Genomic DNA, 13,252 nt, shown 5'->3' on the forward strand with positions numbered 1-13,252 from the left:
CATATCACAAAATAATAAATTGCGCCACACCAATGTTTAATGCATGTACACAGTGCATTAACTGTAACTGTAGTACATTTATTTGTGCTGAAGGAGACTTGAAAATGATTAAAAAATCAATACTTTACTGTCAGAGAAGCAAGTGTTACGATGCATTTAAGTAGTTAATTGCATAGGCCCCATAAAAGCTTCAAGTTTGGGTAGCAAGAATGCCATAATTACAGTCCAAGCAAGTACCTTTTATTAATGGCAGACCTTAAGAGTTAGTCGTTGCTGTCATCAGTGCTGCTGTACCCACAGCCCAGAAATAATGGGTCTTCTTCTTTGTTCACATGTAGAATGCTAGTTATCTACAAGTTATTGATGACCACAGGTAGGACCATATTATGTTTTTTCACCAAGGAGGTGATTCTCCTGCAATTCTCCCAATGCAGTGCTGTGGTCTTACATTACAGAACAAGGAAAAATCATAGTATTGATGTGCCAGACTACTGTAAAGTAAAAGGTGGATCTGATCTGAAGGTGATGAATTAGCTGGATTCCCGAGGGACCCAGCATCTCTTCATGGTGTACTAATTGAGAAGCACTGCTGGAAAATGCCCGATCATAGACTTTTGAAATGGAAAGAGATCACAGACATACGTGAATGTATCATGTTCTTTTAAAAAAGAGGCACTGAAGAACCACGGCAGCAAATTATGTTACCAAGTGTGGGCAGACTTGCTGCCCAATGTGAGTAAAAGTCAATTACTATGATGTCATGTCTTGAGAAAACAAAAAACTTTATTGCAAATTGACTGCCAAGGAGAAAAGAGAAAACCTCAGGTGTACCTCTCTTTGGATGGGGCTTTGAGCAACACTTAGGGGTTGGGAAATAAAGAAACTATTAAAAATGCAAGTTGGTAGTGTCTCATGGCTTCTTTCTGCTGAATTATGGTAGAACTTGAATTCAGGTCCAGAATTGCAGCAAGTCCGAGCACTACAAAGTTTGAAATATCCACTTAACTATAAGGAGGCACTTTAATTCCACTTCCCATGGTATTTGCATACCAGGTAGCTGAGAAATCATCTTAAGGACAGCAAGTGCTCTTCTGGGTCTGTTTTTTGAAACACAGCTTTGAACTTCTAAAAAAAAAATTGGTTTATTCCTCTTTTAAGCTGTGTTTATGTATTTCTGTCCCTGTTGTTTCACTTTCACAAATCCTATAAGACATGGGAAAACAGGAAAGTACAGGTATCATGATCACCATGGTTACAGTAATGTATAACTAAGAGTCAGTCTAGAACTTAGGTTTTCTCCTTTGCAGTTAAGTTCCACTATACTTATTCTCTCTTGAAGGAGACTAGTAAACAAAGAGAGACATGGTAAAGTAGATTTTGTTCTTATTTCCCCAAGTCAAGATAGTTAGAAGACAACATTGAGTTAGCTCCAAGACTCAGAATCCTAGGGAACCCTTTCCTTTTCTGGATACTAAAGGAAGTATAGTTGCTGTAGGATAATTCCTAACTGCAAAACAATGGATTCATGATCTAGAATTCTTTTCATGTTCTGGTTCCAGAGCCCTTTCTTAAGGGTTTAGCAGTGTTTGGCTAATTGTGTGTCCTGGGTCATTTTTGCATCTCTGACAAAAAGTCAGGATCATTTTATATCAATAAGGTATCTGATGATGTCTTCTGTTAGTCTTCTACCCACACACCTGTGAAATGTATAAAACCTGTTTATTTCTGGATTCCTGTCTTCAAAATTGAATACTGATGATGTTTTAAGGTATTTACGTAGCCATCTTCATAGTCACAATCTCTTCCTTGAAAACAGATTAGATTTTACAGACCTGTCATCAGCAGAAGCGCCTGTTCATTGAAGCTTCAGTTCTTTTCCTATAATGCTCAAACTCCACACTACATAAATTTTGCAAGTGTAAATTTTTGCATTATGATATGCTATTAATCAGATTATAAAGTAATAAATGCTGCATAAAGAAAAATGTATATTATCAGAGCAATTTATAAAGAATATTACAACTAGAAGGGCTAGATTAGACATTGGATTACAGAGCTATTGCAAAAACTAAAGAACATTGTAATTTCATTCCAAGTGGAGGTAGACTTGTAAGTATTTTATTGAGTGATGGACATCCAGCTTATATTTTACATTTATAAGAGGATATTCTAAGTAAATACAAATAAGTTTTCAATGTTGATAAATTACATCCTTTTATAATGTTATTTGAAAGATGAGTTATTGGCTAATAATAATAGTGTCTTGCATTTGCATAAAAATTTGCTTTTTAAAGCCTAAAGCAATTATGTGTATTAATTTTTAAAAGTAGTTATATTTCACTGAAAATATATCCTACTTTGTAAATGGGAAAACTGAGGCAGATATATGTCTTAAGTGTTTTTCGAAACTTGTGTAGAATTGGGAATTTAAAATGAAATACAATCTCTAGAAATCTGTGGAGATTTTTCCATTAGTCTATGTTTCTCAATTTGCTCTGTTGTTAACAAATTTGTACCTTTAAGCCTTTAATTTTGATAATATGACAATCTTTTATTCCCCTATCTCTTGCTGATTCTATTTGTGTCCATATGTTTAATAGTTCAGGAGTATCTGTTTTTCTGTTCATCATACTGTTTATGTGTGTGTGACCAATTTCATTTGATAGAAAATTCCCCCTCTGTTCTTAGGGGAACTGTAAAGATAATGACTCAGTAGGGTGCTCACCCTTTCAAAGACTCCAGTTTAACTCCTCCAAGAAAATGACACCATACCAGCTGGGAGGTTGTTTGGCTTTTTTAAGCAAAAGAACAGAAAATTCTATAGTCTAGTACAACTCATTCTCTGAAATTGACTTCATAAGAATGGTCTAATTGTTTTGTGGAATAATTTCCTTGCATATCTAGAAGTACTCCACTGTTAGAATTTAAATCCTCAACATTAATTTTAGTGGGTCCTCAATGCAAGAGTGCCCTTATTGATTATAATCACATTGCCAAATTTAAAAAAAAAAAAGTGTGCTCTCACTTTGAGGAGATATTTAAAAGCAAAAACAAACAATGAACAACAAAAACCTACCAAATTGTTAAAATTCCATTCCTCTGAATTTATATTTCCAACTAAGAAGTGATTTTGACTTATATCAGTGGGGAAAGGATTCTGGATACAAAGCTTCATCATTATCCCCATCCTGCTGATTGGTTGGAATAAAGGAGTACCAAATGCCGAATGGAGCCTTGGGAAATAAGCTATGAGAATGAAACTCTTCAGTTATTAAGTATAGGAGACTTATTCTTAATTTATCCAAATATTTAGCTAAAATGGAAATTTATTGTCAACGTATCTAATATATATAATAATAATATATATATAGTGATTTTTCTAGGTCTTAGTTATCCAATATAGTAGCTATGGTAACCAAATATGACTAATGAAAAAAAATTAAATTCAAATTAAATTTGGAATTTCATTCCTCAGTGTCACCACATATTAATTGTTCAATGGTTGTAGTGGCTACCATGTAAGTGTGGAATTAGAACATATCCATAATTAGAGAAATTTCCATTGGATATTGCTGGAATAGGTGGCATTTTTACTAAAAATTTCATTCCCATCTGTTTAAAAAAAAAAAACTAGGAAGCCTTCAGTTTAACACAGACAATATAATCAAAGAACTAAAATTTTTGGACAATTAAAAATTATATATTTGTTCCTCATTTGCTTCCAGGACTTCAAAATCTTTGACAATGCTTCTTCCCCAGTAAAATTCATCATCAGTAATGTATATGTGACTACAAAGATGGAACTCCAAACTCTGAAGAGAAACTTAGTCAGAGAAGAAATTTCTGGATGACTTAACTTTTTATTTTGTTTTAGGTTATTTTGAAGAGGCATTGTAGGTTTCAGGATAAAATCTTTGATAACCCAACATTTAGCTAATTTTTGGCAAGGAATACTAAGAGAAGTCATGCATAAAGTTAACAGATTCATATATACATAAAAATTTTAAAAGTCACATGGTTTGTACTGGTAGAAGACTAACAGAATTGTTAATTATCTTTCTAAGTTGTTGAACTTTTTGCTCAGTGCCCTCTCTTCCTTACTAAAAGTTAAAATAGAAACACAACTTACTGTTTCTCTTTGGAAAGTTGGCAGGCCTTTCTAGAAAGTACCAAAGTATAATTTTTCTAAGCTATTTTAAGGTGAATTTCCTTTCATGTTTAATGATATCAGTTCTTATACTTGCATCATATTAATCTGCATCCATTGAAAGACCATTGACATACTGCTGTGTTAACACAGGTGTAAATTAAAAGTGCTTAGCTTGGGTCCTAATAAATTTAGTGATTATGGCATTTGTTTCTTCACTTTTACTCTCAAATTCAGCTGACACATGTGGAATGAATTTGAGTCTCATCCTACAGTCTCACCTGCTAAAGAGGAAAAGGCAAAACTATACCCCTCTTCAGTAACTCAGTTACTATACTGATTCCCTTTCCAGTAGGTTGTAAGGAAATTCTTGATCTCTGTCCCTCCTGGGATTTCCTAGAAGCCTCCAAAGACTTTCCACAGCCCCAGAGTACATGTGGGCACCAGGTACCTTACGCTCAGAAGTATCTGGTGGTGGGGGATCGCCTCAGGGCCCAGGAACTTCCCTGTGTCTGGACCAGAGTGTATAATCCCTGGAACTCACAGACTCCTTCATGTGAATAATTTCTTAGATCTCCAGAATGGTCTTTGTTTATTTGTTGTCATTTAAACCAGTTGTTGCCTTTAAAAATGAAAAAAAATATATGACTTTTTTGGGTAGATTTTGAACAATAAAAGGTTTGGCAAATGTAGGTTACTATTCCTGCATCACCCACTGGCTGACACAGATTAGTCACATTGACCAGAACAAGTTCTTGTCAGACTCCAATGTCCTTTTGTTCTTTTCAGTCCTCTTCTTGATCTGGTGAATTAAAACATGACTTGAAACCATGTTGAGACAAGAGGTAAACCCTTATGATCAGTGCTGGTCATTCATTGTTGGCAGATGTCATCTGTGGGTGGGGTTATCTATAACTCTTGGGTGAGACAGCCTCCACCCAGGCAAGGGAATTCTCTAGCATATGGGGCAGCCGTGGGTTATTAAGGCTAACAGGCACAGAAACTGCAGCATGCTTTGTACAGGGAGTCTGGATTGGTAATCAGCAGACTAAAATAATGCCTGTTATTTAGCAAGAAAGAACAGAGAAATTATTTGCAAAGAGAATTGTTACTTAATCATCAACTTTTTTTAAGTACTGATTAGTCATTTAAGTTGTGTTAAGTCCCATTGAAGATAAACTCTATCCTGTTTTCATTTCCTATGACCATATAAATACTTGAGGACCATGACTGAATGGATTTTGAGTGTGATGCACACACGTGTGCATGTGTGTGAATGTCTGTGTCTTGAGGTGGAAATCAAATTCCTGAATATAACAAGTGTTTTCTACTATTTAGCACATGCCCACCTGAGGCCCACTCTGGTTGATGGCTTCAGCAGCATGACCATCAAGATCAGATGGCTTGCCCCCAAAGAATTGAATAGACCCTCTCCTCTGTGTCTGCTGGAAAGGAGAGAGAGATCTCTAACAGCTCCCAGGGCCACCATGATGAAACAAGCCTGTTTCGTAGGAAAAGGATATTATGAATTTCCCAGCACTACCCACCCCATCAACACACTCTTTACTGGTAAGTGTGCTTGACATCATTTTATTTAAGAGGCATTGAGCTTGTAGGTGTTCTCTATTGTTTTGATATCCCTTTACAAAGAATGTACTGTGCCTGTTACAGAAAGACTAATTCATCCCTTTGATAACTTTAGCTTCATCGTGCCAACGTGTTCATGGGAGAAAAAAAGTGGGTAAGTGGAGGAAAGAAAAGAGAAAATGATGTGGAAAGGCAGCCTTTCAGTTCAAAGTAGGTGCTGGAAACAGTGCTCAGACACACATATTGAGCAGACCACATATTCCTCAGAGTGTCTCATGTGCTCTGTGAACAAGTGCCATGTGGGCAAGTGAGTCTGAGAAATGGACCATGTGCTCTTGAAGACTTTCAATACATATCAGGCTATCAAAAGCTTTAGAATTGGGGCCTTCCTGGTAGCGCAAGGGGGTTAAGTCTCAGCACTATGAAGCTATCACCAGCCACTGTGGCCTGAGTTCAATTCCCGGCCAGGGAGCAAACCCACATGGTACAGCAGACCTCTCCTGTCTCCCCGCTGCTCTCTTCAGCAGTGTATTTCAGTAGATCTGCCTGTTCTGCTCCTCAATCTGTCTCTGGTGAATCCTCTCACCCTTGCACCTCTGGCCTATATCCCAGCTCCTGCATGCATAAATAAATACTTAAAAAAAAAAAAGCTCTAGAATTGCAAAGAAATTACTTAACCTCACTTAGCTTAGTTTTCCTAACATCATGTATTTGATATAGAGGGGTGTGTGTGTGTGTGAAAGAGAGAGAAAGAGAGAGAGAGAGAATGTAACAACTATCAATACCCCATGTTCTATGGGGAACATTATGGGAAATATTAATGTCAAGAGAAACATACCTTTTATGGGCTTGGATTGGAATTAGGTAAGTGGCTTCCTGTACAAGCTCTAAAGGCAGCATAAAAATTCAGAATCAACATAAATAATATTTAATGAAATATTAAAAAATGAAAGTAAGTGTCAAATATCCCCAAGAAATATCAAAAATTTAAATAAAGACAGGATTGGATCATTGCTGTGTGACCCTGTCACATTGGCCTCATTCAACTCCTGGTATTATTGGTACTATTACCTTCTGGAAATCTTGTCACCACGATGAATTGTAAGTTTAAAAATACTTTTTTCAAGAGGTAAAGGACCTATACAAAGAAAACTATAAAACACTGTTAAAAGAAATAGAAGAAGACACAAAGAAATGGAAAGACATCCCCTGCTCATGGATTGGAAGAATAAACATTATTAAAATGGCCATCCTACCAAAAGCAATATACAGATTCAATGCTATTCCAATCAAAATCTCAATGGCATTCTTCAAAGAAATAGAACAATTATTGATGAAATTCATATGGAATCACCAAAAACCCCGAATAGCCAAAGCTCTACTGAAAAAAAAAGAAGGAAATGGAGGCATCACACTCCCAGACTTCAAACTATACTACAAAGCCATAATCATCAAAACTGCATGGTATTGGAACAAGAACAGACATACAGACCAATGGAATCGAATAGAAAATCCAGAAATAAACCCACAGATTTATGGTCAATTAATCTTTGACAAAGGAGCGAAGACTATGCATTGGAGCAAAGAAAGTTTGTTCAATAAATGGTGCTGGGAAAACTGGGTCGCTACATGCAAAAGAATGAAGCTTGACCACTACCTCACACCATACACAAAAATCAACTCAAAATGGATTAAAGAACTAGACATAAGACCTGAAACCATAAAATACATAGAAGGAAATATAGGCGAAACACTACGGGATTTGCACATCAAAGACATCTTTACAGACACATCACCCAAAGCAGTGATAGTGAAGAGAAAGATAAACAGCTGGGACTACATCAAATTAAAGAGCTTCTGCACAGCAAAAGAGACAATAACAAAAACAAAGAGAAACCCCACCAACTGGGAGAACATTTTTGCACCCAACACTAATGATAAAGGACTGATCACAAAAATCTGCAAAGAGCTGATGAGACTCAGCAACAACAAAGAAAATAATCCAGTCAAAAAATGGGCAGAAGAGCTAAAAAGAAACTTCTCTGAAGAGGAAATGCAAATGGCCAACAGACATATGAAAAAATGTTCAACATCACTTGTAATCAGGGAAATGCAAATCAAAACTACCATGAGATACCATCTCACACCAGTGAGATTGGCACATATTAAAAAAACTAGCAACAACAAATGTTGGCGAGGATGTGGAGAAAAAGGAACTCTCTTGCACTGTTGGTGGGAGTGCAAACTGGTCCAACCACTATGGAGAGCTGTGTGGAGATTTCTGGACCTACTAAACATAGAGCTTCCATATGATCCAGCAATTCCACTCCTAGGTATTTACCCAAAGGACACAGAAACATCAATTCCAAAGAGCACCTGCACTCCTATGTTTATAGCAGCACTGTTTACAATAGCTAAGCTTTGGAAACAACCCAAATGCCCAAAAATAGATGACTGGATCAAGAAGATGTGGTACATATATACCATGGAATATTACTCAGCATTCAAAAAAGATAAACACATGCAATTTGCAGCAACATGGATGGCACTGGAAGGGATCATGCTCAGCGAAATAAGCCAAAAAGAAAAAGAAAAATACCGGATGGTCTCACTCATAGCAGGAATCTAGAAAACTTAAATAAGGGACCAGGAAAATGAATATAAGAAAGTGAAAATCAAAATCAACAAAAAACTACAAACCAGAGACACTTTTTGGGGGGTGGGGGGCGGGAGGGGAAGGATTGGGGTCAGAATGGGGCGTTTGCAATTGTATGGGGGAATATAAAAATAAAATTTAATATTTAAAAAAAAAAAAAAAAAAAAAAAAAAAAAAAAAGAAAAATACTTTTTTCGTATATGGAAAACTATTTCCGGTACATGCTTCACTTGTCCCAATTTAAAAAAAAAAAAAATATATATATATATATATATATATATAAAGTGTAAGATATAGGGGGCCTCCCCTGGTGGCACAGTGGTTGAGTGCTGGGCTGCAAAGCTGCCCGCAGCCTCTGCAGTGCCGGTTCAATCCCTGGCTGCTGGCGAGGGTCCCACATGGTGCACAGACCTCTCCTGCCCCGCTCGCTGCTCCCCTCAGCAGTGTATTTCGTCATTCTGCCTGTTCTGTTCCCTGCTCTGGCTCTGGTGAATTTTCTCACCCTCCTGTGCTTCTGACTGTACCCAGTGCTTGTATAAATAAATAAATCTTTGAAAAAAAAAAGTGTAAGATATATATTATTCTACAAGCTCATAATGATATTAATCTCCTCTTTTAAAAGCCAAATTGCAAGTCTTTAAAATAATGTGTAGATGAAATAGAATGGAATTAAAGCATATAATGTAATTCAAATATCATTGGTTTATTTTTACCTAAAACAGTAAATAGTTTGCTTTTAAGTGTGGCTGGTGCTGATGTACGTTTGTAATGAACCACGATTATGTTCTAGCGACACAGATTGAGATTAATGCATGCTTAACTACTGGACTGGTAGCTCAAATTCATCTCAGAGAATTAGAAAGTCAACCACTGAGCTCCCCTCCAAGGCCCGAGTTCTGCTTCATATTCATAAATGTCAAAAGAAAGGAAAGACAAAAGAAGAATAAAGTGTATGTGAGAAAGAACCCGAGAATGAAAAGTTAAAAGACTTTTTCTCAAACAGAAGGAGAAGACGCTCTTTGCTGGCCCTCCCATGGGCTGGCGATGAGTTGCTTCTTGGAGGAAGCAGCTGGGTGTCGCCTGGGCGAGTGTGTCAGCCTGGATTTGCTGGCTCGCGTGCAGACAGACTTTTGAGGGGCTCACCTCCTGTCGCAGCAGTGAAAGATAGAGTGGCCCATCCGCCCTTAATAAATTTAGTCCTCTGTGCTGTCCCTCCAGCCGGCCTCAGGCTCTGAGGTGCTGGAGCTTGGGGCAGATGTAGTGTCTGGGAAGCTTTCCAAATTCCTCTTTAAAAAAGTTAGGCTGTAAACACCGGCCCCACGGAGCAGGACCCTTCTGTCTCTAGCTCAGCCTCCAGCTGCACAGAAAACATGTTCCTTCGAAGGACAAGGCAGGGAGGTTACAGATTTGGCTGGAATGACTCCCTGGAGCTTTGGTGATTCCTGGAGAATAAGAAGATCTTCTGCCTCCAGGCACGTTGTAGGGACTCAATGGCTCTTTTCTGTCCCTGGCTCTGCCTGCCTTTTCAGACTCCCTTTAATGTTTAAAGTAACAGGTCCATGTCAAGCCATTGGTTTCAGCCTTTGGCTAACCTGGCAGATTTAGTTGAATTTGTGTATTGTGTGGGGAGTGAATTAAGTAAATTTACCCATTTGATGAACTAGGGAATGGTTCTAAAACCAACCCAGTTGCTCCCCTTAAACTTGATCTTTCCTAAGTGAAGATAAAAGTGTATGATTTGGCAGCTCCCATTTGTTTTAGCTGTTCTCCCATTCACTCCCTCTGCAGCCCTGGAGAATGGGAATTGTTACCCTCATTGAACATGAGGAAATGAAACTGAAACCCTGGCTTCTAAGGAGTTCAGGGTTGAAATGTGAATTGGAGACTCCCATTCAAAGCTGGCACTTTGCCATGGAGGGGGAAGGCGTCCCTGGGAGCAGTTATTTGGAAGGTGTGGAATAAAAATGTCTGACATTAATCAATGGGCAGGGGAAGTGATTATCACCCAGATATTTCTTACCCAACACTGCTAAGTTTTTTGGAGTTGCTTCCAGGTGTTAGCTCTTAGGTAACAAGAAGTAAGCAGTGTTGTCATTATTTATTTCCTGTATCCCCAAAGACATATGGGGAGCAGTTTTTTTTTCCCCATAGCAATTAATTCCAGAGTGTTACTAGAAGTTAGACATCTAATATCTGAATGAAATTATTTTAAATGGACTGAAGAAGTACATGTCAGATAGAGATTTCAAATAACTTCCTTTATATCTCATGCTGTTTTTATATTCTGAGGCAAATTTAATGAGAAAATTGTAGAAATCTCTGAAATGCTGACTATATTTTAAAAATAAATAATTATCAGAATTAAGATGTCTATTATTTTGAATTATCCAATTCAAAAGCTCAAGCTCTAAAATGATTTCTGAAATATAAGTGGATGTATCAAATGACATTCAGAAGCAAATATATGGGAATAATATATTATTACAGATATTTTATACAGGGAAGATTGTCATATTCCACCCATCAGTGACAGGATTTGTAAAGATACACACCACATGTCCTCTGGTCACCAGCCACAAGTTGAAAGCCTCAGCAGAAATAACTGTTGCAGGTGAAGACTGAGTGTATTCTATATGCTCCTCCACACTTGCTTTTCATATCTTTACCTCTTATGATACCATGGAAATCACTGAAACATATGTTCTAATATACCTATATTGTAAATTATCAGGCTTAGTATTGTAAATGAACTCTGTCAAAATCTGCCTTGGGACAGAAAAATTAACCAAGTGAATCTTTTTTAGGATCTGTTTTGGGATCCCTTTCCTTTCTGATACAAGTATACTTTCAAAAATTCTAAGCTCCAGGAAGGAGCTTAGGTTATAAGTCCTTTACAAACTAGTCTAAATTTAGGATCATGTGCTAACTCCCTACTTTTATATGTTTGAGAGTGAAAGTATGTGGAACAAGCTAACTGATTATATATTTCTAAATGAGACCCTATTGTTTACTAGCTAAATGTTATTAGACCACTTAATCATTCTGGTGCCTGTTTGCTTTTCTTTGAAATTGACAATTTGCTACTTACAGTATTGATACCCAACAGGTAGGGGGGGATTAAAGGAGATAGTCCACCTAATGGACTTTGCCTTGTGTCTGGCACACAGATAGCAGTCATTGATGTTCAGGATTAGCGATGATGAACTGAACAGATATTGTTAAGTGCCTACTATGAGCTCCTATAAGAGTCTTCCATAATTTATGAAATCAAATACATGCATTCATTTGCTGCTACCCATACAAAATTTGTTTACCTAGATGTTATATTGAGTAGCATGCAATCTTCTATATTAAAATGTGATACTCATTTTTCTATTGAAAATAGTTCAGTTAATCTACCTAATGTGGAGAGAGTGAACAAACTACTTTTCTGTGGGTCTAATCATGATTATCTATTAAACAGGGGGTTTGTAGTGGCTGTTCAAGGCCTCTGACTTCTAAAATTTCATGTTAGTGAAAATAGAATCACAGAAATACAAAATAAAGTTTATTACCACGTCATCTGTGAATTTAAAGAATACCTAGACTTTCAAATCATTAGTTCAATTATAATATGTTCAATTATAATATGTTCACAATTTAAAATGAGCATAAATTTACTTTTTCTCTACTAATTTGAAGAACTTAGTGATAGAGGGGAGAATTACTCAATATAAAATGAATATTCAATCCTGGGTTATATCAGAAGGTGTCAATGCATGGCCAATTCAATATAACCTCATGATCTTGTTACCAGAAAAAGATGAAACTACTCATGGTGGAAAATTTCCAGGTCACAGGGGGTTAACAGGACTTTCTCCTCCCCAAATAGGGATAACAATGAGAGCATTCCCTCCTCTTTGCTTCTGGAAAGAGATATGTCTTCAGAGAGAAAAAAAAAAAAAACATGCTCATGGTTTTTTTTTAGGAATGCAGAGTAAATCACTTGACTTACACAAAGAATTTGGTCCTTCCCTGTAAAGCTAGTAATCCAAACAGAACCTGGTGAAAACAGCAAACTGAAACACAGCTCAGATTGGCATTCCAAAGGTGACCCTCTCTCTCCTTGTCACTTCCTTTTCCTATTAGCGAAAACAGGTCCATGATCATTTGGGGGAAGGTTTGACTATTGTAGAATCGGATGCCAATCACACCAGCCTTTTAAACTGCCTTGCTGCTGACCCTGCCCGGAAATCAGGAACAGCCTTTGGGGAGATCTTTGTAGCAAACCACTGGGGAGCTGAGCATACATGTACACCTGGATGCAATTCCCTTTTATTTGTCTTCACGAGAAATGTGATTACTGATGTTGAATATCTTGCAGATGAGAACTCTCTACACTTTCTTCATAATAATGCTGTTCAAGGACACTAAATGATTGTCATACATTATTGTCTCTAAGTATTTGTCTTCCCCAGAATGGCTGAACAAAAATACTTTATGATTAAGAAATATGATTAATTACTGACCTATAGAGAGAGAAGAGCAGTCCCCAAATCAATATTCTTTAAAGCACATATTTTATATTTTTATAGTATGATATGTATACTTTATTATTATTTGGTATTTTAGTGAGCTGGGACATCTAAGCACTTCATTAAAGGAAAGCTGATTATAAGCAGTGAGAGTGAAGGTGCAAGCAGGGCAAGCTTGTAAAGATAGACTAATTAGTAAAATCATATTAATTCTGACCTTCACCACCCTTGGTGTCCCAGTATTTGTTTTTCTCTGACTGGGAGCAAGCAATTTTGCCAGAAAGTGCTTTAGAAAAACCTAAATAAATACAACTCCCGTGCTTTCACGGCAGATTTAAGCCATAATTT

General features: G+C 37.1%; 1 protein-coding gene across 1 annotated transcript in view; it reads left to right on the forward strand.

Moving 5' to 3' along the window:
- USH2A (usherin) overlaps positions 1-13,252 on the forward strand; it is a 635,462-nt gene that overhangs the window by 180,870 nt on the left and 441,340 nt on the right. Inside the window, 1 exon segment of the mRNA XM_037497740.2 lies at positions 5,486-5,716. Coding sequence (XP_037353637.1) covers positions 5,486-5,716 — 231 coding nt within the window.

The sequence above is a fragment of the Talpa occidentalis genome, unplaced genomic scaffold (assembly GCF_014898055.3).
Source record: "Talpa occidentalis isolate TD23 unplaced genomic scaffold, MPIMG_talOcc4v2.1 talOcc4.8, whole genome shotgun sequence".
In the NCBI taxonomy this organism is placed as follows: domain Eukaryota; kingdom Metazoa; phylum Chordata; class Mammalia; order Eulipotyphla; family Talpidae; genus Talpa; species Talpa occidentalis.